Genomic DNA, 27159 nt, shown 5'->3' on the forward strand with positions numbered 1-27159 from the left:
TGTGGGCCGGCTTCGTAGAGAGGATTATGAATCAGGGAGAAGTTCATACGAAATTAATAACAGGTTTATTTGGAAGTCTGACAAAGTCTCTGTTTAGTCCTCATGCGTTCTCTAAGTACAGAGCATGCAACAGTATCCTTTCATTTTTTTTTATTCTTCACCGTCTCAGCATAAACAATAACACCATAACTCTGATGAATCTAAATCAAAACTGTTTTAAACCTTTCTTTACCACAGTTCACACTGTTAATTCCCTGAATACAACTTTAAATTCACATTATGCTCAACCTAACAGTCATCTGTGTTGCAGAAAAGAAAAAGAAAAATCACATGAAGGATCATACCAGTGGAATAATTTGAATCAAGGTCACAGTTAGTAACCGTTTCAGGCTCCAGCAATACCTTCAGGAACCATTACTGAGCAGATTGAACCAGAAGATAACTGACAACACTGATACTGTCTGAATTCATCAAACCCAAATACTGAAGGACAGATGTGCATATCTGCACCCCAGCTGCCAGAAACATTTGCCTGTCTTTCTCATTAGCTGTCTGGGTACGTAGAGCATGCAGGTATCTCATACTTCCAGCATAAAACGTGAAGGAACGTTGACATGGTTAATAGAACATAAGCAAATACAAATTGATGTTTACAATACATTCACAAAATGGCAAAAACATGTCATGGGGATGGGAATCTACAGGTGTTTTTAGGCTTAGCACCATCTCTCCACATGTAACTGTTTTTAGTTTAAATAGTAAGAGCTCAGTTTCAGCATTCAGAGCTTTAGTAAAACTATTCGTTGCCGTCTGTGTCCTTGGCAATAACATGTCACTGCAGCGGCAGCAGCTCACTGGTCAAACGCTTTTTCAAAGAAAATGTCTCATCCTCTAAGAAAAGAACGTCACACAGCTGCTCTTCGCAGTGGACTCCCAACCTCACTGACATCACCAGAAGGGCTCAGGGACTACATTTACGCATGACCATGCAATCCAGCTCGGTGGTATTTAGGTCAACTGCATGAACCTCCCTTGTTTCAGGGTGTTTGAACTCTCTAAGCTCACTTGTCTCAGAGTCAGTCAGTTAGGACAGGATTGCTCCACCCTGAGCTGCTTTTGGTCATACTCTGATATGAGCTTCTTGATGTGGGCAAGTTTGTTGTGCAGGTATTCACAGCGTATCTTGTCCTGGTTGTAGTTGGGGTTGGACTATGGGAAGAAAAACAATATCAAGAAAAATGTTTTACTGTATAATATAAACGCAGGGGTGTAACAATCTCAGATATTGGCAAATTTTCTGAAAGTCGTTTACCTTTTTAATTTTGCGATACTCTTTAAGAATTTGATCATGAACCGTCTGCAAGAGATAAATACAGGAATTGCAATGTTACAGGACATACACAGGTACAATTTCATTATTTTGAAAGTGTCGCGTAATAGTATGACATAGATGCCAGTACATAAAACCACACTTATGAATAACAAAAAAATGAAAAATGACTACAATCTTATTACCTTGTATTTATGTGACTGCTGGTGAAGCCGTTTGCGCTGTGTGTCCAGCTTCATGAACTGCCTGGTTACGCTATCAATGTGAGCATGTAAATCTCTGTATTCGCTGTACTCCTTGTTAAAATCCTGTTTGTAGTGCTGTCTCTGATCTTGACTGCAAATGACTGTGTACTTCCTGTGCAGACAAAATAAAGACACACATCTTTACATGAGCGATAAAGTAAAACGTATACTGTATTTGAAACGTTCACAAATTTGTAATGGAATTTTTTTTTAGGTTTTTGGTAATAAATGTCATTAAAAAATTAAATAAAATTAAAAAAAAAAAAAAATTGCACACTGCAGACACTTACTGTGTTTTTCCAGGGCATTTAATATATAACTTTCCAAGGCGTAAAAGTGTGTTGTTATGAATGAAAGGTACTTACGATAAATAATCTGCTGTGTCATTGTCAACTTCAAGTACATTGGAATCAAATAAAATTTCACTTGGTTCTGTAAAACACAAGGAAGCATGTCAAATCAATTAAAAATAATCAACAAATTGGCAATCATTTATTGATAGCTAACAGGACTCACCTGAGCAGTCCAACAAAACTTTGTTTGGACTCTCTGAACTGTGACCTTTTCTCTTTTCTTTGCTGCCTCTGCATCTTTCTTTCTCCTTGACCAACAAAGAAAAGCCAGTTGAAATGAAGCACTGTTTAACAGTGTAAACAGCCCTGGAAAAGCCATAAACCTCCTGGTCTGTTGTACTCACCTGGTCTTTGTGTTTGTTCTTCTTCCTTTTTGTCACGTGCCTACTGACATCAGACACTATCAGAGGGGGTGGAGGGTGATCAGAGACGGGCTGAAGGTGGTCTTTGGGGTTGTCATGCTCCTCCTGAGCACATAGTGTAGGCTCAAGCCTTTCAGCCATCGCCTCTTCCTGTTGACAGACTTCTGATAGGGAGTCCAACAGCTTTCTTGGGTCAAGCGAGTTCCTTTTCCTGTCATCACCTGCTGCGTCTTTATGAGCCATTTGTTCAGTAGGCCTCAATCTTGACTTGTCAATGGCCGTTTTGCGAGACATGTGGGAGATCCTTGGCTTCTTACTGGCCAGGGGGTCAGTGTATTCCTCTGGCAGGGAATGTCTTGGACGGTGTGCTGGGGAGGAGTTGGGGGTTTCTCGCAGCGGGCTGACCTGAGCCTCAGGGACAGTAAGGAGGTTCTGCTGTGGCTGAAACAGCCTCCTGCACAGAAAAGAAGCATTGAACAGATACAGATCTACTGAATAGTACAATTGCAGCTGAAGTTATACTAATGTATACGATTCAATGAAAAGAAAGGTCACCTTAGCATCTTGGATGCAGTTAATAGAGACCTAGATTTTTTATATCTAGGCGTAATTAGCCCCCTTCAAACCAAATGTAAAGGCTGATATAAAAATGCTAATCCTTTTTGCCTTTTAAGCAAAATAATAATTTGCTCAAAATGTTGCAGAAACACAGAAGAAATACATTTTTCACTGATATCAGTTCCTGAATTTAATTTGTCTGAAAGGCTTATTTTATTGAATTTTATTTTCTTTTTATTTAAGCAAATGTTACATTAACATTTTTCATGATACATGATGACAATGAAAAGGCACCGAGTTTGAAATGCATTGCAATCCTTTGCAATTTTGTCATGCATGCCTTTGTGGATAACTGAAAGATTTTTTCCTCGTCTGTCCTCATCTGTTTTACCTAACAAGGATTCTTTTAAGCAGCTGCTGGTCTCCTGAACTATAGCCTGGCCAGTCCTTCTGCAGCTCCTTGTACACACCGTCCTTCAGAACAAATGTGTTGTCTCTGCTGTTCAGCTGGCCAACCTGCAAACAGACACATGCAAAATAAACACACAGAAGACTTGTTTTTAGTGTTGTTACCTCAGGTCATCTACACATTCAATCATTTCCTGAGGTGACAGAGAAATCTCACCACAGTGTGTCTAAGTGTACATCATGTGTTTCTCTCTTATGCTCCAAGTTGTTTTTGGTGTAGTTTTCATGATAAAAAAGGATAAGTCACCTCCATCAGTACAGAGTCCAGCAGATCATTGTCTCCAGCTGACAGCCCATCTTTCTGGAGCCTCAGGATTAACTCGGGTCTTTTGTATGGCCTTAGAGCCAGCAGGTGTGTTAATCTCTCCCTGAGTGGCCTCCCTTGCACATCACCCACGCTCCTCTTGTTGGACACACTGTCACCTTTCTTCAACTTGGACACGCCATCCCCCTTCTTAATGTTACTGAGCAAGGACTGGGATGACCGTTTGGGCTTGGTCAGACCAGCCAGTGCAGGGGCTGGGGCTCGCACTGTTACCTTCTTGCCTGAAAAGGAGCAGGAAATGAAACATCAAAAGATGCCAAATAAAGCAGAAAATAGCTTCAAAAAGAAAACCTGCACAATTCAGCGGGATATGACTGAGGTTTTTATCATCAAAGATGACATTGTGCCGTAGTCTTGGAAACTGTTAAGTCAACATTTTTTTCATCTAATTGTTGCATTACTTGAGCCTCCCAGTGACTATGCGTCACCACTGTCTTTTCTTACTATGTCATATACACGGGATCTTGGTGGATCATCGCATTTGTCCTTTAAAAGAACTGTGGATGAAACTGGAAAGACCTAATTTCACCTTAAGAAACCCACATCCAGGTTGTACGTCATTATGAGTAAAAGCTGCTAACTAAGAAAAAACCGCAAGCTTAGGTTGCACAAGGCTAAAATTCTGCTTTCTTATTTACAGGGTTCCTCTGAACTGACAAAATCACCTAAACTAGTGTGTATGCCCATGTGCATACATGTGTATTGAATGTGACTGAGTTCACTGAAACAAGATGATGGCTGTGATATCTGTTTCGAAGGAAGTGGTTTGGATGGTTGGAAATAGAAAGAAAGCAGTGACAAAAAACCCCCACAATGACTGGTTTTTATCATGTGTACATATATTTGGCAGACATGTTGCACAGAACACAGCTTCTGTATGTTCTACGGTACATTTGTGGAGGCTTCTTTAGAATCACTGCATTATATAAAAGGAACAATGTGTAACACGGCATGTGAATGTTCACATGTATGTGTGCTTTACAGAAATTTCCTTAAATTAGAAAATAGACAAAAGCACGCAAACCTGCAGAGGGTAAGGCTGAAGACTGGCTGTTACTATGTCACTGGTGACCACACATGTTGCTATGGTGACCAATTCAAAATGGCTGACTATGTGGGTTTTTTTTCTGATATACCCAGCATAGTACAAATGTGTCTTAAGGCCAGTCTTATTCCTTGGAACTGCATTTAACTGTTGTATAACCAAGCAGACTCTGTATACATGAGTGGTTTCTGGATTTTTATTTCTCCTACCCTGGTAGCGTCCCCCATGTTTGATGACAATGGCCCCTCGGCTGCGCGTCTCCTCCTCAGCTTGGGCCATGCTCTGACGAGCCTTATCGTACGAGTCATCAGTTGCGTTGACTGTCATTTTCTTCTGAATCACCCCGAGACATGACAACTCATCGGCAGCACTGGGTGGAGGAGGAGGAGAAAGAGAAAGCAGGACAATAATCTCAAAGAGCTTTCAGGACTCTTCATACACATTATCCATTCAAAGAAAAATACTGGTTTTCAGTGCATATCTCCTTAACCAATGTTTATACTTTCACAGTGTTTTTCTAGATGCGTGCTCATATTAGCTGAATGACATTACCCCTCTGTGTGGTTCAAGTATATAAAAGAGAGACAATAATGTCGTTTGGGGAATAGGAGATTTGATAGTTCCTAAACTCACAGTTGCATTTTTTCTACATTTCATGTTCCAGTTGAAAGTTTTGAAGTCTAAGAATATCTTCAGCTAAGATACGTGTGATTTCCACAATTTCACAATTGGTTCACTGTTGCTTCAAAACTGAACATCTGTAAATGCCTAATTATCATTTCCTAATGTCCATTGGGCTGAAATATAACGAATGTAAAAAAAAAAAAAAAAAAGTATGTCATTCGTTTTATCGTGTTTTACCCAGTGGTGAGTTGTTGGACACAGTCAAAGCTTCCATGAGGATTGTCGCGGGCGACGTTCGTCACACCAAAAGTGAATATCCTTATATCATCTTTCTTCTCTGAGCATGGAATAGTGATTTTCTACAAAAACACGGAAATACAGATTTAATTTTCCCTTTTAATCTTCAATATCAATGAGATGAATGAAATTGCTGTGCTGTTTTTTTCTTACCCCTTGGTTTGCACTGAAACAGATTGTGGGTTGAGAAGACCAGCCCTGGAGATAAACAGAAATCATTTGAATTTATCTCTGAGTCTCACACACACATATATATATATATATATATATATATGTATGTTATTTATGTTTTATATATATATATATATATATATAAAACATAAATAACATACATAACAATTTATAGTTTGTGCTGTTTGCATGGGTCTTCCTTCATTGTGGTTTCACGCCTGCTGTTACGTTCCTCCATTTGCTTTCCTTTCTCTGTGCTGCTGTTCTGCAGAATTTTGCGTGGTGTATCACAGTGGTTCTCAACAAAGTCTTTTCATTGATACATTACATGGATTTTAAACTTTGTTTTCAAGATAGGAATGCACTGAACCAAAACTGCACCAATTTTACACAACAAAGTCTGTCACAGGTATTGGTTGAGTACTACTGCATTACATGGTGTACTTTCCACATTTTAACCAAGTAAAATGAACAAGACAATGTCTCTGGTCCTCTGAATCTGATTTTAATCCCTTTTTTTAAGATGTATATTGTGAGTCTCACAATGTCGGAGGTGCAATGCTAAAGCAGTGGAGGGGTCTTTTAAAACATGACATCGACAAAAATGTATCCACAGCGGTTGCTTGTATTACGGCTAGTCCCTAAATAGCCTCAGTACTGTCTCACATCCAGCAAACTGGCTGGTGGTACCCTTTTGCTGATAAATGGTAAAGATCAATCTCACAACAAGTTGTAATCCCACTTGAAAGCCAAACACTTATGTGTAGATATAGGTTTTGAGCCAAGTCAACATCAGCATGCCCTGACAACTGCATGAAGCACGACCTGGGAAAACTGTATCCATTCACTCGTAAATGATGTGCCCTTTAAATAAATTCATTTGATTTTCTAAAGGAGGCCACTGGCTAAGGTTATTGCAACCCACTGTTCAAATACAGCAGCTTGTCACGCGAGAATATAAAATAATACCTTGTGATATATCACAGGGGTGAATTAGCCTGTAGAAACGACAGGCCGCAGTGACACGTTTGAAGCATGAAGCAGAAAGTATGTGATGGCTGGAATCAAATTGACCTTTTCACGGAGAAGATTTGTGAGCCCACCTGTTGATGAGGACAGACGAGTGGTGCAGCTAAGAGCTTGGGCCAGCTACACATGGAAATGGTGGTCTTATATTTTTTTTGAGAGGGGGGTGTGATCATGCCAAGCGCATTATGAATATCCAGAAATAAGCAAATAAGCGCACATTAACAGCATTGTGTGTGTCAGGTGCTTTCCCCTCCTTCCTGTCTATTTTAACTGTGCAGCAGAGGAGCTGTGCGGTCAGCTTTCATCATGAAAGAGGTGAATGTGCATTTTTATTTTTTTTCTGTGAGGTGTTTTCCTGCCAGTGATGCAAGGAATTGCTGAATTGGGGAAGTGCCCATGACTCTTCTCATACTTCCTACAAGCGTAAGATTCGTTTGCAGTTTAACTGGGTCAAATGTTTGATTTTGAGCCCATTCATCTGTCTGGGCTCTCCATCTGGCTCTTCCTTTAGATGGGATCTGGCAGCAGAGACGGGCAATACACTCACATCTCACACTGGCACCTCGCTAATGCAATCCAAAACACAATCCTACTACGAGCCTCCCCCTCCCTCCCCCTCCCTCCCCCCTCCACTCCGACACCATTAGCATTCATAATACTTGGCAGCAGCTCGTGATGACTTGGCCGAAACCTTTTTTTTTTAAATTATTATTATTTTTTTAAGATAAAAATAAAAATAAAATAAAAAACCCCTTCTTCTTCTTCTTCTTCTTCTCCTCTCTGATCAAACAGGGAGATCGTTTCCGCATTGTATTATGCAACACGCTTTTTCATTTCACGGCTCAAAAGACAACAAGCCGAAAGCTCGTCGGCTGAACTTCGGGCTCAAATGTTGGAGCACAAACGCGCCTTCCTGCCCCCCCCCCTTAATATTTATCTTTTCTCTCAGCACTCTGTCTTCCTCCGAAGAGAAAGTGGCGCCCTGAGCTGAAAAATAAAAAACTGAACACCCACCTTGCCGTTTTGAAAGCTGCCGATGGCTCTTGCCGCGCTGTCAGTGAGTTTGACGTGAAAGACGGAGACGTTGCCGCCGCGGCGGAGTTCTCCGCCGGACAGTCCGTAACTCTGCTCCTCCCTGAGCGCCGACATGCCGCCGCAAACGGCCCCCTCCCCTCCGGCTGCCCTGGAGGAGGAGGGGTGACCGATATAGACGAGCTAACAAACAAACAAACAAACAAACAAACAAACAAAAAACGCTGGGTGGGGGTGAGGAGGATGGGGGAGAAGGAAAAGGGGGGAAGGACGAGCTGCTGCTGCTGCTGCTGCTGCTGCTCCGCCGCCGCGCGCTATTCTGGAGTAGATCGCATTACGTCATGACGGCTGAACTCAGAGCGGATTTTATTGGCTCGCAGACATAAATAAACCATGACGTAGGCCTTTACGTAACCACTTCGCTTCTCCTGCGTCCGCTTTATTTCATAGGAGTTAACGAATAAGAAGGTTTTTATGATTGTTATTATTATTATTATTTCATTTTTTTAAATAATTGTAAAGGTGAGAAGATCCACGTAGAAAGGTTTTACAAATTTTCTTTTGTTTTTTGTTTTTTTTGTTTGTTTTTTTTTTATATCTATCACGCAATACCACGAGGGAAGAGTCTGATCGGTCCCACATTCGTTCATTTATCCCAAACACACATTCAGTCATACGGGCCTCTTCACTGCAACAAGATGGGGCCCAGCAGCAGATGGCCTGGCCCCCCCAGAGCTCTGATCTCAGCAGCATGGAGTCAGTCCCTGCATCACACACAAGACGGAGAGGACAGAGACTCACAACCGTTTGCATGACGTTAATTCATTGATAGAAACTCATATTCCTAAATTATAATTCCTTTTTCAACTCCTTCAAGCTTACATTAATACTTTTAGAGAGAAAGCCAGCACACTGTATTTTTTGTGTGTCAAACATATATCAGATAGAAAACTTCAAATGCAGTACAAAACTGAGCTATGCCAAATGTCTTGCCCTTTTGTCAACACAAACAGAATGGGGTCCTGAACTCAAAGATCAATATAAACAGCACAGCCCAATAGAAATGTCTAATTTTCAAACCCATCCAAATCAGACATTACAAGTTCATGCCCACGCAGCAAGAGACAGAAAGGTCATAACTGATGAGTAAAAAGTATAAACATAAGTATCAGTCAAATCATTTCATTCATCATGCAGAACAATTCCTCTCCTGAAAATATTCACAGTGCATTATCATTTTTGATGTATGTTAGAAATTCAGTTGAATAGGGCTTGAATGCCACACACCAAGTCCTGGTGTACAATTAAAACTTTACACAAATAAAACATGGGTGATTTCCAGTCTATGCGTTAATGAAAAGTTACTGTTTAAGCTTTTGAAAACACTATTAATTGTGTTCTGCAAGGAAAGAATTTCTTCTAATTTGAGTAATATATATTCACAAAATAAGGCACAATGGAGAAGCCACACTTTGAAAAATTAAGGCATAAAATAGATGATGCTTATGGAAAACTAACTCAAACATGAGTAGTAAAGATATCTTTATTCGTGAACACACAGGCATACCATGCAATCAATAACATTTCTGATAAATACCCTGAGAAATAAAAGTAAAAGGAGCTGCTTAGTTACTTAATGACTGGAGGGGTCATTTTCATTATTTCATTTGAATTCAAGGCATGTTTGGATGTGGATGATGTAAAAAGATTGATATTAATATTCTTAATTTGTGCTAAAACTTGCTGCTATTTTCGACCCATCTAAGTGCTGTCTGATTTAATTACCCGTCTGGAATTTGAGGGTTGCTGAAGTGTTTCTCTGATCTTAGACAAACTTAGACAGACTTTCTCTCCCTCTTTGCTATTTTGAAATCATTCAAGTCACATTTATTTTTTTGCAGATCAGTTGTTCAGTGCTCACCACAGAGAACAAAACACAAGGACTGACAAAAACAAACGAGAGAGCAAATGCACTGAAGATTTTCAGACACAAATGAGCTGCCGTGAATTTCTGCGTGCGTGCATGTGTCCTCCGTCTTCGCCAGTGTTTGAACGCCAACGGTGGTCACAAGGCAGATGTGGCCTGTTCAAAGCCGACACGTATCAAAGGGCCTCTGGGGCTTTGTAGTGCAATGTCTGCAACAGGTGACATTTCGGGCTCAGAACTGTTTATAACTTTGTCATTGGCTGCAGGATGAACCTCCCCTAAACCCAGCAGGAATGAGGGGGGACAGATCAGGACAGAGGGAGTAGATGAAAGCTAGTGTCCTCTCAGGTCATCAACACTTTTCATAGGATAGAAAACATAGTGGGATAAAAAAATATAATCTCCTTGCAACTCCTGTCTCTCCGTCCCTCTCGGTCGTTCTCCTTGTTTGATGAAGAGGAATAAGTAAATAGAAGCTGCAGAGGGACGGTCAAGGTGAGTTTAATGTTTACTGTGTGTTTTATAGATCTGCATCAATGGATATAGTTACCCTGTGGATAGTGTGCACAGTGGTCACGTCAATTTTGAAATAAGATTACCATCTTTTAAAGATGGATCTTTCACTTCAATAAATGCCATCTGTCTTCAGGTTAGTTCTTATTTGGGTTGTGCTGAGAAATGTTTGGAGTTTAAACAAAAGAATTTTATTTTTCATCTAAATCATATCTGAAGGTAGATTTTTTTTTTTTTAATCTTGAGGATTTGTTTATTTAGAAAGACATTCCTTTTTATTGACTCCCATTTAATGTAATACAGTGAAATTATTAAGGCTCTCTACAGCTTGTGAGACACACAGCAGAGAGTGGATGTCCGGAGTAGGTGGTAAAATTGTTTATATGATCGGGACTGGTGTGAAAATATAAAGTCCATTCCGCCTTCTCTCCAGGGCATGTGGGACCCCCTGTCAGACTGCAGCCCCCTCATAGCCGCAGCAGCCTCAGGTAAGCTCCGCCTGGTCCGCCTGCTGGTGGAAGGTGGGGCTCAGGTCAACGCACGCAACCCCAGCGGAGAGACGGCTCTGCTGGCTGCATGTAAGGGCCTGAGGGGGGAGCCTGCTGGGGCCCATACGGTGAAACTCCTCACATACCTGCTCCGGAACAAGGTGGGTCTGTGGCGACTCAGAATGAGTTTAAATGCACCTTCTGCATACAAGCTCAACAACTTCTTGATTTAGGTGTTTTTCTGGTGCATAACAAATGTGTGCTGTGTCAGAGGTGTGCTTCTTTAACGCATGGCAAACGGGTTGTACCTGCTCTACTCAGCTATGCTTGTGGCCTAAGTGTTCCCACTAACCTCCCTCTGATTTTGGCACACTAGAGACAACACAGTGTACTCTAAGATACTATAATTAATGATTACATAAAGGAGTGTGAATTACAGACTAAGAGTCAGTCCTGTTGGCCCGTAACCTGATCCCAGATAAGGCCTTATTATCTTTGGTAAAATATATGAAATTAAACAGTTTCAAAGACATAACAAGCTCTCTGACCAACTCCTGAGTCACGCAGGGATACGTCTGAGGCTTCTTTGAATCCCACTTCTTGACTCGTCATATTCAGAATATTCATGTTAACGCAGGCAGATCCGAATGCACAAGACCGTGCCGGCCGCACAGCTCTGATGTACACCTGTATGGAGTGAGCAGGGGCTCAGGTGGCAGCCACCCTGCTGTCTGCAGGAGCTGACCCCAGCATGGAGGACTATTCAGGGGCCTCAGCTTTGGTGTACGCCATCAACGCACAGCACCAACCAACGCTGGAGGTAAATTCAGGAACGGGAGAGAATGATCAAGGAAAAATCGAATCAAAAAAAGACCAAAGAAGTGAAAGCAGAGATCAACAAAGAGTGGTCCGCAGTAAAGCGTCTGTGATGGCAAATAAAGGTGGTTAAGGAAATATTAAATTTTGTATTTAAGTAAACACAGATACCATCACCAATAAAAAAAAAAAAAATACCTCAGACAGGTAAATTGTCGCATAAAGACATTTTCTTGACGTTAAAATTATTACTCATAATTAATGCATTAATGTATTAGGAGTGTTTTAATCTAACGGTGTCAAGATGGATGAATATTTCTGAGTACGTTTTCCTTCTCCATCAATATCGAGAAAACACTGAATTCCTCCAATGGTCATCATGAAAATAATCCAAATCTGCAGCTTTTTCACTGTAGAGCCTGTGGGGCATTTTTAAATCCTCCAACTGGACAAACCCAATCAATAACCTCACCCCTGCCCGTGTACTTCAGGTGCTGACGGAGGCCTGTCGGGCCAGGGGTCGCGACATCGTCATCATCACCACACAGGTGGGTGTGAACAGAGGCCCAGTGACCAGACGCTACCTGAACGTCCCTCCATCCCCCGATACCTCGCCCGTGCCCTGCATGTCCCCGTCTGACATCATCCTCAAGACGAGCTCGCCCAACTCACCAGAGGGGGAAAACATCTTCAACTTCAGAGGAACCAGTGAGTCATCCCGACCGCTATGACAGAAGGTCATTGATTTGAGTGAGTGGCTTGAAATAGAGTTTGTTCACTGTTGTTTTTGTCAGTCATGTCACTGTAACTCCGGAGAATTCACGTTAGCCACCGATGCTACAAAGTTGTGTTGATAAAAACAACAGCATGTTAAGTTGGTGTCACACTCCCTTTCCAATTTTCCTCATGCTGACCTCCAGTGGTACGACTCGTCACATTGTGGCAGTGTTGTACGCTGTGACATTACTCAAGTGTGTTTAGATGTAAAACAAAGGCCGCTTTGGACCACACCCATCCTCTGTGGTGAATTATGAAAGAAAGGGAAACAGGCCAAAACTTGCAGGGTGACAAGTTTGATGGCATAATCTCAAACATAATGTCACCACAATATTTACATTGTAAATTACAGTTCCTGAGGCTGTGAGTGAATTTTCAAACTCATCTCTTCACCAAATGAAGCAAAAGAACTCTCACCTGCGTCTCCATTACAGTGGGACAAACCTATGCTGAAGAAAGGAGTGAAATGATCAAGAAGAAAAAAAAAAAAAAGAGCTGGCTGTGACGGTGTTTTGATAAATAGTTTATCCAACGTGAAGAATGGACTTTCAGTCCTAAAGAAAAGGCATTTCTACATTTGTGAGTAATCCTCATTTGGAAAATACACTTTAAATCCTCTCATGTTAAAAGCTTGTCTACAACGCCTCTCCATTTTGATGTGGAGATCTGTACCATGAATGGCAATGTGTGGCCAGACAAGGTGCCCTTCCTGGTTGTGGCAGAGCTAGACAGATGAGAACAAGTGGCTGCTGGCTGAAGTCATTAGGTGAGTGCTCATTTTTGAGGACAGGAAATGAAAATGGGGTGCCAGGTTGAGCTGAGGCGAAGAGTTTCTGCACATGAAGTTGGTTGAAGAGGAATAAATGTGAGGACGGAATAAAAAAACATTTGTGTTATAGAGGGTCACCTGTGTGCGGGTAAAAGTAAAGTAACCCTGTTTAGATGATTAGTAATGATGAATCAGGTCGTAAGCAGCCTGCTGCTGTTGTTGCTGCTGGCAGTGGAGCGATTTTAAATATTTTCACGACGTTCCTCTTTGATTTTTGGGGGACATTTACTGAGATGAAACAATGTGAGAGGTTTAGAGGGAAAGAAATTGCCGTTTATAGTGCTGTTAACATCTCAGATATGTGAAATGTGGTATGTCTACACGAATAAAGGTTTGAAAATACTGATTTAACTACAGTTATATTATGAATTGGAGTAGCTGACGGTTGCAGCATGAAATGGTGATATTCAGGGAGTAGTTGAATATCAGTGTTTGAGATGGGTTTAGTTTTGTTAAAGCTTTAGGGATGGACAGCCGGGCACCCCATAAGTGATCAAGACCTACTGAACCTCCGAATTTACCTTCAGCTCCACGATAAGGATAAAATTTAAAGTTGTCTCCATTACAAAAACTAATAACAGTCACAAGCTCACTGCTGTAAACTAAAACTTTTTTTTTTCCTCCTGATGTGTCCCTTTTAGCTGTTAACGCACAAAATCTGCTTAGAAAAAGTACATGAGGAAAAGTGGCTGGAGTCAACATCAGGCATGAGCAACAGAACAGGGATCTGTCCTCCAGAGCAGATTGATACACAGTAATCAATACAGGGGCTTTCTCATTCACCTCCAAATGCATGATTTATACTCACAAACTGTGTGTTGTTCACGTCTATCAGGCCAAAGAGGAAGCAGCAGCAGCAGCAGCGACAGCAGTCCACATCCCTCCTGTGAGCTGAGTTCGCTGAGCCAGTGTAACACTCCACCTCCCAGACAGAGGGTGTTATCTGAGCCGTGGCTGGCCATTCACAACCTGGCCAGTCTGAGCAGAGCTTACGAGGAGGGCAAGAGGGAGAGAAGCCAGCACAGGGAGGGAGACAGAGGGGATTTAGGAAGGGAGGAAGGAGGGAGTGGAGATAAGAGGGGAAAGGATGACGGGGAGTCCAGGCTGGAAGAGAGGAGGGAGAGCACGTTTCACAGGAGGGATGACAGAAACGGAGGCGAGAATCAGAGCAGCCGCCGTGAGGATTTCCCTCCGAGGGTCTCTGCCTCTGTCTCATCCCTCACAGAGCTGACCGCTCTGAGAGAGTTCCCCAACAGCTGTCCAACATCTGGAAGGTCAACACTGGACAAAAAAATCCAGAGGAGCTCTGTTGATAAGCTTCCTGCCTGTCCCTCGCCTCACTCCCACTCCCATCTCCGCAGGAACACCCTCCCCTCTGTCACGGTGGTCCCACCTCTGCTTCACCTCCCCCCCTTAGTCAACCAATCAACCTCTCAACTCCAGATCCCAACACGAGCATCACTGTCCAAAAGCAGGAGCATGGTGCTTCTGCCTCATCCGCCCAGCTCCTCCACGCTGAGAGCATCTGTCAGACCGGCGCTTCTCCCTCCGCTGCCCCCCGCCCTCTCTGTCACCCATCCCACCTCCTGCTTCAGTGAGAGAGGTCAGAGGTCACTGCGTCGACACTCGGTGTATCTCGAACAGGCCAGAGGCGGCGGGCAGATGCACCACCTGGAGCTTTGAGGCAGAAATTTTTCCCGCCACCCATCCACAAGAATGTTGTCTCACCTGAGAAGCTATGAAGCTGAACCATTAATGAAGAAACAGGACAGACTGGTTTCTTACTTGGAGGTCATCTTTTTGAAGTATCACTTGTACAAAGCATCACGAGGCTTCATGTGGCTTGGTTTGTGGCTTGCTAAATAAATAAATAAACATTAAAAAGAACAATTTAAAAAAAAAATTCAAAAAGACACCAGGATACTGACTGGATGGATGATATTGGCATCACTGAACTTGAAAATATTTCTTTAATCAGGACCATTCGGCACAAACCTGTGTGAAAGTTATGAGATTCTTTTGCTTTAATATATTTGAATGTTGTAACGTAAAATTTTTCTCAGTGTGGCTGAGAAACATTTCAACAGCATAAAAACTGACGAGACATTTTCTTGTCAAAATATTCTTGCTCACAATTTATGTGTCACATTTATATGCCTGTGAACGGTTTTGTTTTGTTGTATTTTTAAAGAACTGAAATACAAACAAATAACTCAGAAAATGTCTATATTCTCGGTTGGTTTTATGGCCACCGTGATGGCCTTACAACCATTCAAGGTTTGAACATTTTGATGGGAGTGGTTTGGAAAAATAAAGTCAAGGGAATCTGTATTCTATATTCCCAGTGTTAACATCTAATCTTGTAAATTCATAGAAATAAAATCTTGTATTCATGGCAAAAGGAGTGAAGTCATTTTATTTGTTTTTAATATGTATCTACAACAAGGGGGACACAGGCAAAAACGACTGACAACTTGATGAAAATTAAAACAAAACCAAAAAAAAAAAAAAAAAAAAAAGGAAAAGAAAAAAATACATTTATTATCAATGCAGTTTTCCCACCTTTTTTCCAATAAGCAACATTTTTTTATCTAAAGAAACTTTACAATATAAAGAAACATACGAAGAAGGAACCTCTTATTTTACTACACGAGACATTTAGGATCTGAAACTACCCTAACATGAGATACAAAGCAACTCCCCAAGGACTGACTGCCTTATATTCAATACTGCTTTGTCATCAAGAGGAAAAATGGAGGAACTGAACAGAAAAATCTTTTATCCCACTCCCAAAAATTCCTCTCTTAACCCTCCCTACCCCTGAATGTTACAGTATTATACATCAGCACAATAGAAATACAGAAATGATCAACGTTGTGACGGCTTTACTTACAGGACAGATAGAGAGAAGTTTGACTGCATTTTATACAACAGTATTTCAAAGTACAGGGGAGGAAACACCTGTTCCCACGCTCTCTACCTCGTCCAAGCAACAAATCTGTCTCTTATTCTTATTTTTTTTTCACCCTCCTCTTTAGTTTCCCCAGACATTTCTCCTGCCCCATTTTTAATAGATTAAAAAAAAAAATCCTTCATAGTAAAGTCCGTACTCTGGTCCCTGGTGTGTTGGATTTGAGAGCCAGTGTCCTGTGTGCCCCTGCTTTCGGTTTCAGTTGTGTCGAGAAGGTAAAAGCTGAAATGCAGTGCATCAGAGGCAGACAAAGAAGGGATGAGTTTTATTATGAAAAATTGTCATCTTTTGCGCTGTTCTTGCAAATTCCCTGTTAAGAATATCAGGAAGGAATGAAAAAAAAGAAAACAAAAACAAAACACCTTGCCCCCTCAAACCAAGTTTCCAAGAACAGAGGCAGAGGACAGAGGCTTTTTGACAAGAATCATATTTAATTAAGCGTTTTCCAAGGAAAGGTGTGTGACAGTGAGTTATCTAAAGGCGTTCACACACACACAACTACAAAATCTTCCTACCTCGTCCTCTTAGACCCCTTGACGCTACAGCTCTGATGCACAGTAAAGCCCCAGATTTTGTCAATGATGAGGTGAAATAGCATAATAGTCTATAGCAGCTCCAGTTTGTTTCTCATCATTCATATTATTTCTGAGTTAGACACACCATCTCTGAACAAATACACACAGTTGCCTGACTCAGCACGTTTCTGATCAACTGTTAAGTTGTGATCTGAAATATCAAAACATGTCAATGATATCAAAATGCATTTTACAGTATTTACAAAAAATTTTAAATCAAAAAGATGGAGAGTTGTAGAAAAAAAAAAAAAAGAATTAGATTAGGATGATGTGTGAGTGGGTGTATCGACGCTGGAAAAGGTGAGAAAAGGGAAAAAGGACGGAGGCCCAGTTGTTATGGTCTACAGAGTGACACCTCACCACTTCCTGTCCTGCCATTCTCTGATGTAAAAACACCACGGATCCGATCAGCAGAGAGCCACAAGTCTTTCACCAAAGGCGACTGTTAAGAGGAAGCAGCGTGTGTATGAGAGAAAAACGTCTGCAAGCTCGACTGACTGGTGCACAAGAGCAAATTTCCATAAAGCACCGACATCACAGTGTGTTGAGGACTCATCAGCAAAACAAAAAACAATACAAGTGTTCACAACAGGTCAGCAGAGAGACAATAAACACAGCCTACGTACACAGTGGAGTTGAGCAGTGACCTAAGTGGGCAGCATTAATGGAAGCAGCATGAGTGCAGGTCAAAATGGTCGACACTTGTGATTAGCTTGAGCATCTTTGGGGCACAGATAAAGGCGTCTAATGATGTTGGATGGAGCTATAGACGTGCTGCTGAGTGGATCTGCATATTTACATAGTTGCTACTAGTTCTGCAGTTACTGAAAAAAAAAAACCCAAAACAGAATAACATTTTTCAAAAAGTAACAATGATTCATAAGACAAATTAAAAGTACATAAATAAATAGAGCTGTGCATTTCACTGCATGGAAGCTACTAAGAAAGGAGCCGCTTCTTCTTTTGGGTTACTTAACAAGATTAAAAAAAAAAACTGGAACTGAGAAAGATACAAAAAAACCCAAATAATAATAATAATAATAATAATAATAAAAGGCCAATCAGTACCATGATGGATAAAATCTTACCTGCAGGGGGCAGTGTGCTCACATAAACCCATGAGTTACACAGCAAATAATTTCTGATCTGTCTGCACATACACTGTCTTCATCATAAAAATGTGCCCTTAGAAACAACAGAAATTAGAACCTAGTCTTTAAATGATCATACCAATATCATTAATAACAATAATACAATAATAAAAATAGCAATGATACAATACATACACAAAAAAAAAAAAAAAAAAAAAAAAAAAAAAAAGGTTCACTGATAATCACAACACCCCTGTTAAAAATGTACACACAGAGAGAACAATATGTGGAGCAAAGGGTCCGACCCTCCACTGAATCCGTTGGGAACAGCAACAAAAACAACAACAACAACAGAAACAAAAAAAAAAAAAAAAAAAAAAAAGGACAATAAAAAGTTTAAAAAAGTCCAAAGTCGTGGTTGAGAAGCTTCCAGGCAGCTGCTAAGAGACCCAGCACTGTGTCCTCAGGGGAGGGCTGTGTCATCCAGTCTGCTCTCTCCCTCTCTCTCTCTCTCTCTCTCTCTCTCTTTGTCCTCCTTCCCTCGCTCATTGTCTAGATCCTGACAGGAAGCCAGGGAGGCCGGGGCCAGAGTCAGAGAGGAGGCTCTTCCTGTGGCTCTGTGACTGCTTCCTATTCAGACCGCCAGCCATCTTGCATGCTCCAGGAGGGCCTGTTTTGATTAGAGTCCCAGCATGCTCAAGGGCCTTCCCGGAAGGCTGTGTGGCCATAGAGTTCCCAGGTGAGGGAGGAAAGTGGGGAGATAGCGGATCCCATGTTGGGGTTTAGGGGCACAGAGGTTGTGTGTGTTTGTGTGTGTGTGTGTGTGTGTGTGTGTGTGTAAGAGGAGGGGAGGCGGTCCCATCCGAGGTGAAGTAAGGATTGAGTTGAACAAAGGGGGGGGAAAAAAATATCAGGTGCAGGGGTTCAAAAAATAAAGAAGGTGGGGAGAATAAACAAAAATACAAAAAAAAGGAAAAAATAAAATCACACACTCATCGTCATGTTGGGTGAATACTGAAAAGAGAGAGAGGGAAGGGGGAGGAGGGCACAGATGAGTGGATATGTCACTGACAACATTTAAACACCAGAGGGAGCTCAAACCCAGCACTGCAAAGCTAGAGGAAGCACCAACTTAGTTTCTAGCCATCCCCTTATACACCTGACACAGGTGATCAATAATGTAGCAATTCAGATCAGGGCCAGGTATCAAACCTCTGGACTTCTAGGGTACAGAAGTCAATCAATCAAAAAAAGTTGGACCTGCATAGCCAGGCATCGTTTAGGTCTCTCTTTTTACTCTAAAGTCATTGATTTAAATCACAGCTTTCAGAGTTTTAGATTCTTTTACTTGAGTTAAGAAAGTAAAAGTAAAATACTGCTTATTATTAGTAACAGTGTTTGGCTTAAATGTTGATACCCAGCCCCAGAGCTGATTGGCTGAGTCAGGGTATTGGGGCTCAGCTAGAGTTCAAGCCTGCGCCCCCCGTGGCTCTCCAGGCCAAGGGTGAGAGACCATCACAATTTTAGAAAATGCAAAGGAACAGTACCCCCCTCCACCTGCTGTATTCCTAATACAAAACTACAACAATATGGTCACGTTATTGCTTACTTCTAAGAAGGTACCTAAAATATAAAAAGTAGCTTTTTCCTCATCCTTAGAAGATATGACTGGTTAATGAAACACACAAAGCATTTATGCTGCACCAAATATCAACACATCACTGATACAAAGGGGACTGAATGATTTCTAAGTGATTAGTAAGCGGCTACAATGCAAGCAGAAAATCAGTTGTCCTTTGCAGTCCTGTTTTTAATCAACGTTTTGGACAATGGACAGGCACTTGTGCACATATAAAGTTGTGCATTTAACATTTACAGTGCTGTGTCCCAAGCAATAACGGCTTTGTGTTTAAGCAGCAATGCTGCACTTGAAACTGGACGGCTGCTTTGTCCCATGTGACAGAGTTGCCTATTTTGCTTCTCTGTCTTGCCGTCGGTTCCCTGTACTTTCTGCCAGTGTGAGCAGCACCTGGCCAGATCTGAGCACACCTGCAATCAGCTCTGATCACAGTAAGGAAAGTGACTGTAAACTGCGAGATACAGAAGTAAAGTTGAGCTGTTCTCTTTTCACTGTTTTTTGTTGATTTGTGCTGCTGCTGTTGGGACCACATTTTGGACAGGGGCTTCTTCTTCGTGGGCCAATTTAATTTGTGCTTGAATTAGTTTAATTAAGTTTACCTTGAAATGTTTGAGTAAAGTTTCCAAGGTTGGAAAAATTGGGCCCAAATTTTTGTTGTGTTTTCAGATTACAGAGCCTAAAGTGGAGACATTCCTACTGTAACCTCTTCCAAACAAAATGATGTCTGGGTCTAAGAAATATCACTATAAAATGAAAAAAAGAGGCACAACACAGCAGCTTTAACAGAAAATGATGAATACTGACAAATCAAGGGGGAACCCTCTGCTTGCATTCTTCCACTAGTTTATGTCAGGATGTCAGGGATAGCTGTTAAGGGGTGTGAGATGATCACTGGCTCTACTTACACTTTCGCTTTGGAATGGGTTCAAGAAGTTCCCGCCCATTTCGCCGTCATCTCTCGGCGTTCCAGGAGGGTTGTTCATGCCCCCCATGTTATTAGGAGAGCTCTGGGGAGGCACAGAGTGAGGGAGTAAAAAAACAAAACACTGTACCATGAAGGAAAGTCTAAAGGGTCTAAATAAATGGTTTAATTTACAAGAACACTCAGCAAATAATAAAAGTCAAGATCAGATGTTTTTCACTCACCTTTGGCAACCCATCCATATCCCCAGACCCTGTGGAAGTGAAGGAGGGAAATTGTTCAATTGTTTCGAGAGAAAGCTTTAATCCAAAATTAAGTATGGTTTCATTTGTGTAGCCATCAGTCAAATCAGTGACCTGTTAAATCACACTGCTTGAACTCACCTAGTGATCCGTTCATGTGGTGTGGCTCCATGGCCCCCATAGCTCCCATTGGTCCATCAGGTCCAGGCCCCATAGGGAACTGGTAAAGGGATGTTGAACAATATTTAAATGATTTTCAGCTCAGCAAAAAAAAAAAAAAAGATTAACACATTCTCCTTGGATCATTTCCATTTAAGTGTGGCAGCATTATGTTCCTCTAATGCTGAATTGTACTGGCGCCCAGTGATGTGGTTATAAGCCCTATTTGAGCTGGATTAATTTTTGTGGGCAAGGTTGTGTAGTTTTAATCATTACACAAACATCCATTATTTCAAGGCAGAATCAATCTGCAGCGTTTGACACCGTTACAAGCCTGGAAGAGTTAAAGCCATTAAATAACATTTCGAAACATAACAAAAGTTTTTTGTGTTCAATAACAACATTAACTTCAACTGTGAGTGAGACTCACATTGGGTCTGTTGCCTCCTGGTCCAATAGGATTCATCATTGTATAGATGTTTTCACTGGAGTTGGTTGAATCTAAGAAAAAGAAAAGAGAACTTTAGCTATATGATATTTAAGATTTGAAGAATGAACATTGAGCTGACGGTGCTTGGTGGGAGAGGGGGCATGTTCATGCTTGTTTAGTGAGGGGAAACATGGGAGAGATGTTCATTTTAAGACAAGTTGTTAGTGGTGGGGACATAGTTAGGTGACGCACCACCTGGGCTGGGCATGATGGGAGTTCCAGGTGGACCACCTCCGCCCGGAGGACCCTGGGGAAGAACAAGCAATAGAGGTTAATCAGAATGCTAGAATCTGAAATTACTCCTGGAAAGCCTCAGTGGTTTGAACAGATTTTAACTCACCACATAGTTTCCTGGAGATGAGGAGGAGTATGCTATCTGCAGTGGGAAAGAGGAAACAGAATCAGATCTGACAGGGTCAGAAAATGCCAAATTTGGGGATAAAAAGTTAAAAGTGATCATTTACAATCTAATAAAATCCAACATTAATATCCTGCAATAAATATCACTTTTGTATAGCTCAGAAATTTTCAGATAGTGTCAAAAAAGTTTTGTTTTAACTCAGCTTTACGTTTCCTGAAGACAGATTTTGTGCTTTTGTCTGGTAAAAAGCCCTTAAAGAGTCAACAGCCCAAGAAAAGGTAAGAATTCCCTACCAAAACTGATAGATGGACTCTTTTCAAGTATTTAAGCAATAACCCAATAAATGAAACCACAAGAATCAAAACCCCAAATGGTTGAACTGTAAGCATCAAGTTTGGATTTCACTGCTCCTACAGGGTTGTAAGTCACTGTGGCCTCATTTATCATTCTTTGTCCCATCACTTATGTGTGTTCACAAGTAAAGGTCAGGAGTCTAACACTTCTCACTCACAGAGTTAGCATTAGGTCCTGGCCAAGGCCCTCTTCCTCCAGGACCCCTGAGGAGGAAAAGACATGAGTGTAAGAGAGAAAATGACAAACAGGGCAAAATGCAAAGAGAAATAAAATATAATTAAGTCTTTGAAAAACAAGAATTTAAAAACAGGCTATGAGACTGCAATGGATGCATGGCGTTTTTAAACTTACATATTCATTCCCGGCATTGGACCGCCCATGGAGTTAGGAGGAGGCCTCATGCCTCCATAATTCTGTAAGACATTAAATATGTTGTAAGAACAAACCAAAGGGGTTATTTTATAGTTTCCTCAATTAGCATCTAATTGTCCTTTTCCTTAATAAGTCTACTTATTAAATTTTGCAGGATTTTGTGCCACACCAGCTAGTGATATGTATACATTAACATACAAATCACTGATCAAAGCTGTCCATAAATGCGTGTCTGCTCACTTGGTCCTGGGTTTATCATACCTGTGGGCCCATGGCCATTCCTCGAGGAGGGTTCATTCTCATTGGTCCACCCATGTTTGGATGTCCTAAGAAGTCATAAATAAATAAATGAATGAATGAATGAATGAATAAATAGAGACACACGCCAACTGTGACGCAAATCAAACTCCACATATGGCCTTGTCTCTTTAAATCAGGAATTAAGACATGCCTCAGACAATACTCTATCCTAATCTGTACTCCTCTGTCCCCTGAAGTTGTAAATGGCAGCTAAATTCACCACAGACCTCTTCCTGAGCTACACACACCAACCAGTGGCCAGTCCATACAGGATGAAGAAACGAGTGCTGAAATTTAAAGCAATCTCATTGGACAGGAGTTGGAAGGTTATTGACTGGAGTCTAGCGCTTAAGTAATTTATCTTTTAATTGGTTTGTCAGACAGAAAATAAATAAAAGAACCGTAATTGAATATTCACTCAAAGTAATTTGTCAAACAAAATTTACAAGTATTTGTTGACTATAGCTTTTATTATTTGAGGATTCGCAGCTTGTCTTTGCCTCTCATTATCATTTAGTGAATCCTTAAGGATTTTTATTTAATTTTTTTTTTTATTTATTCATTTTGTTCACACAAACACTAATTTGGAAGGCAAGCTCTGCGGCTGCTGCCAAAAAGGAGACTTTTGGAAGTATTTTTGATACTACATCAAATACAATTTTGATGGTTTTAAAATGAAATCGACCAAAGTATAATAATCTTAAACAAAAATCAGCATGCAGAGACCTGGATCATTTATCAACTCTTTATAACAATAAAAGCTAATAATATCATCAATTAATCATAAGACACATTTCTTGACATCAATAAATAGCAGGAAATTAATGAATGGATGGACTTTTCAATTTAAGAGACAACTCCTTTTCATTCATTCCACACAAGTGGTCAGATTTCTGGAACAACAGCAATGGAGATTTTTCCACCTCCTACTAAAAATCACATTGAACCACAACTTATATCACTGAAATATGCATTTACGTAATGAAAATAACTATTGCTGAAGCAACCTAACTCAAGCATGTGACTACAACATCTATCCCAGTTGTACCTTGCGGTCTTGTTGGGTCCAAACTGTTTGGCAGGAGAGGCTGAGATCCAGGGATTCCCCCAGGAGGCTGAGTTAAGACCAAACATGGATACATATTAAAATACTGGCACATTCTTGGCAACACAATTACTGAGTTGTCAAAATCAACATAATAAATGAATAAGTGACGAGGAAAACTCTGGAAGGAAAGCTCAGCACCTGATTTGGCATTCGGAGTGAGGGGCGCGGTCCACCTGGGTATCGGGGTGACATAAAAGGCTGAAAAAAGATACAGAGGAAGAAGAAGTGGGGGGAAAAGGGGTGGGGAATTTGGAGAAAAGGAGACAGAGAGAAAACGACATTTCCATTATTAATAAATCCGAGAGCACCGAGACAGGGGTAGCACTGAGGAAACACGGATGGACAGTGTGGTGGCAGAATGGAGGATGACACTGAACAATCGCAAACTCATCACATCTGCCTGAAAACACAAAGATACACCAACGCAAGAATTTGTGTTTTCTGATTTTGTCTCCTCTTACACGGTATACACTCTGAGCATGGATTTGTGAGTATGCAGATCAGTGTGTGTGTGTGTGTGTGTGTAAAGACAGCATTCACACAGGTCCCTGCCTGCTGTCACTGTAGTGTAAGCTGATTCGGCCTGTGGTCTGCCTGGCGTAGTTCGAGACACTTCAAGCCAACATCACCATTCCAAAACCTTAGAGGAAGCATGTCCACACTCTCCCGCACACAAGACAGAAACCAGAAACCACAAGAATTAAGTGCCGGCGCTGCCAAAGGCTAGCTTTACCTCCACAGTGCATGTGTAGCTACTGTTCTGAGAAGGTGTTGAAACAGATGGATGAAAGACTTGTTTAAGGCTTTATGCACTGAATATGCTCATATCTAGTTGGCAGCTAAAAAAACCCCAAACTCTATGACAGTTCTATATGTCTGGTGGGGGGGTACGTATGTGTGCCCATGTGTTTTTAAACGTATATGTGACGTGTCTATAGTGCCCTCCCCTGTTTTATTCATAAGGTGCTAGAACAAGTAAGCAGAGGGCAGGGGAGTGTGCTGGCTGTATGTGTGTGTGTGTTTGTGTGTGTATGTGTTTTAGGAGCACAGGCACAGATAAGTGTGCAACCCCCCACAAGCTGCTCCGGGGGAGGGGCAAGGAGTGAATTATTCATCCCACACAGGGACAGTCGGTTGTGGGCCTTGCAGAGGAGCAGGCCCTGCTGCCTCTGGATGATCCGCTTTTATAACGGAGCTGGTAACTGGAGGGGCTGACATCTACAGGGAATTAGCCAGAACAAAACTAGATCTAACAGGGCTCGAGGGTAAGAGGAGGAGGAGGAGGAGAAGAAGAAGAGTGTGTGAGCAGTGAATGGAAAGAAAAAGACCTTGTGTGTGGGCAAGGGGGGTAAGGAGCGGGGGTAGGGATTTAGAGGGGAGGAGAGAAAGTGTTTACGTCTTACCTGGCCATGGGGTCCCATCATGGGGTTGCTGGGGTTGTGTGGGGGGGGCTGTGCGTGAGGGGACTGCTGAGAGCCGGGTGGTCCCTTTAAGAAAGAAGAGCGATATCAGAGAGGGGAGGGGCCAAAAGGGGGGGTTTACACCTGGAGGAATTACCCCATCAAAATTATAAGAAAGAGGAGGACGAGAGAGGGGGAGTTAGTGGGGAGCATTTAGGCTGAGGAGGAAGAAAAGGAGCAGGAGGGTGGAAAAAGCTGAACATTTTGGCCAGATTCTTGAGAATGTGATGTTAAATAGTCCCTCACAAAAGAGAAAACCAAAATTAACGTGGAATTAAACGCTATGATCTAAGAGGAAACACTTTTTGTTTGTCTTTCAGGCCAAGCAAGCTCAGAGAAAATCTGTTTAGCGTAGTTATTCTACCAGATGGACTAAACGTGTGGTTACACTGGAAGAGATGATGGGCAGGACCCCTCAGGTCAGAGGACCAAATACAGTTTTCCTCTTCACCACATGGGGGCAGTGTTGCCAAAGGCTCACTCAGAGGCAGCAGCAGGACAGGCACTAGTGGCAATTTCAAACCAGAGAGAATGACACTGACAAACACAAGGAGAAGTTGGAATTCTTTCCTGCTTAATGGAAGCCTACATCAGTATGACTCCGACTCTCTGTGCACACAGAGTAACGCTCACCTCCCAGCTTTTCCACACACCGTTGTGTTCTTGCTGACATTTCACCCCAAGACAAGAGGTTAACGACCCCCCAAAAATAACTCATTATGCCACAGTCTCTTCTGCTCCCTCACAGTCAGGGTCTTCATCTCACATCCGCCCCCCCACCACCCCCTTTTCCAATTGTCTGTAGAGAACAAAAAGCAGGCCAATTTTTAAACAGCAAATGGAATTTTCCATGTGTCCCTCCCAGGCATCCGGACACAGAAAACAGCGCACACACGGACCCGACATGTATGGATTACCTTAGTGAGTCTGTGGGTAAATCTGTACCTGTAGCTGGCCCATGAACTGTGAGAACATGTCTTCATGTGAAGATGTGCACATGGTAGTTCATCCATTTACCTCAACAGGTATCAGGAAGTCAAACCAATGTTGTGTTATTGTAGATGTAAATGTACAGCAACATAATGTAAAAAAAAAAAAATCATCAAAGTGCCTGAAAGTAAAAACATCTGTCACAATTATGAAACGGCATATAAATAATGAAAATTTATGTGAAGTGCTCAATAAATGTACTAATTATTTTCACCATCAATCACGTTGTAAGATGTCAAAAAAGGATGACAGTCCAAAGTGATATAGTTAGAAAGCCTGTTTCACCTTACCAGCAGTTCAAAACATAAAAGATGTTCAGCTTACTGCCATATATGAGAAAGTGTTGATTGGCTTTGGCATTTGCTCACCCATTAATAGTTTCTGCTAAATTCAGGCTAAAGTTGTTCTTTTAATTCTTTGATCATTCTGGCTGCTGTATTAACTGACCATAACAGTTTTGCATGTTTCTCAAAATGGACTGAGGCTAAATATTTTCAGTGACTGAGACTCAGCATAACAACAGCACTGGTATAAAAACAGACACATTATTTGAGATGATACCCAGTCCTAACAATGAGCATAAGCAACATCTGCAGAAAACAACCAAAGCTTTCTGATACAAAAGGCTCCCTTGAACGCAAGATGCACGCAAACACACATGCACACACACAAACACTCTCCCAATCTTACTCCCCCACTAATGTTATAAATAGCACTTCCATGCGTCTCTCCTCACCCTTTCTCCCCCCCACCCATTCCCTAGCTTATTCAGTCGTACTCTCACTAGTATCACCACCACCACCCTCCCGGCAGCACACTGCCTCACTCTCAGAAAGCAAAACAAATAAATAAATAAAAAATAGCAGTAAGTAGCCACAGAAACAAACACTGGGCCACAAACCTTGTGGCACTGATCCTCACATTTCCCCCTCTCTT

General features: G+C 41.6%; 2 protein-coding genes across 9 annotated transcripts in view; both read right to left on the reverse strand.

Annotated features, from left to right (window-relative positions):
• Positions 1-46: 46 nt before the first annotated feature.
• LOC115036391 (RNA polymerase II elongation factor ELL-like) lies at positions 47-8094 on the reverse strand. The gene is made up of 12 exons (XM_029494569.1): positions 7822-8094; positions 5761-5805; positions 5548-5669; positions 4896-5056; positions 3564-3862; positions 3240-3364; positions 2273-2744; positions 2092-2176; positions 1941-2007; positions 1516-1687; positions 1313-1357; positions 47-1209 (listed from the first exon to the last, which is right to left on the reverse strand). Exons 1-12 carry the CDS (start codon positions 7954-7956, stop codon positions 1081-1083), a joined length of 1857 nt encoding a protein of 618 aa, XP_029350429.1. The 5' UTR covers positions 7957-8094; the 3' UTR covers positions 47-1080.
• A 10087-nt stretch (positions 8095-18181) lies between these two features.
• The window catches only part of LOC115036407 (single-stranded DNA-binding protein 3), a 32901-nt gene continuing 23923 nt past the window's right edge, over positions 18182-27159 (reverse strand). For 2 of the 8 annotated variants that reach the window (XM_029494597.1, XM_029494594.1), the window contains 12 exons: positions 23912-23971; positions 23714-23780; positions 22626-22691; positions 22345-22429; positions 22151-22196; positions 21619-21654; positions 21471-21525; positions 21219-21289; positions 20771-20849; positions 20612-20640; positions 20371-20472; positions 18182-18840 (listed from right to left, as the gene is read on the reverse strand). In XM_029494597.1, the coding sequence (XP_029350457.1) occupies positions 18811-18840; positions 20371-20472; positions 20612-20640; positions 20771-20849; positions 21219-21289; positions 21471-21525; positions 21619-21654; positions 22151-22196; positions 22345-22429; positions 22626-22691; positions 23714-23780; positions 23912-23971 (726 nt within the window). In that variant the 3' untranslated portion in view covers positions 18182-18810. Of the gene's footprint in view, positions 18841-20370; positions 20473-20611; positions 20641-20770; positions 20850-21218; positions 21290-21470; positions 21526-21618; positions 21655-22150; positions 22197-22344; positions 22430-22625; positions 22692-23713; positions 23781-23911; positions 23972-25176; positions 25261-27159 lie in introns of all 8 variants that reach the window. The other 6 variants (XM_029494592.1, XM_029494591.1, XM_029494595.1 and 3 more) reach the window with 6 other exon arrangements.

This window comes from Echeneis naucrates, chromosome 22, assembly GCF_900963305.1.
Source record: "Echeneis naucrates chromosome 22, fEcheNa1.1, whole genome shotgun sequence".
Lineage (NCBI taxonomy): Eukaryota > Metazoa > Chordata > Actinopteri > Carangiformes > Echeneidae > Echeneis > Echeneis naucrates.

What these genes read in the sequence shown, in the direction of transcription:
- LOC115036391 (XM_029494569.1), bottom strand. Translation starts at nt 7,956, where the DNA reads ATGTCGGCGCTCAGGGAGGAGCAGAGTTACGGACTGTCCGGCGGAGAA. An exon ending in TGGACTCTGTACTGATGGAG is followed by an intron (nt 3,365 to 3,563) that starts GTGACTTATCCT and finishes GTCTGTTTGCAG; the next exon opens with GTTGGCCAGCTGAACAGCAG. An exon ending in GACACAGCAGATTATTTATC is followed by an intron (nt 1,688 to 1,940) that starts GTAAGTACCTTT and finishes TTGTCTGCACAG; the next exon opens with GAAGTACACAGTCATTTGCA.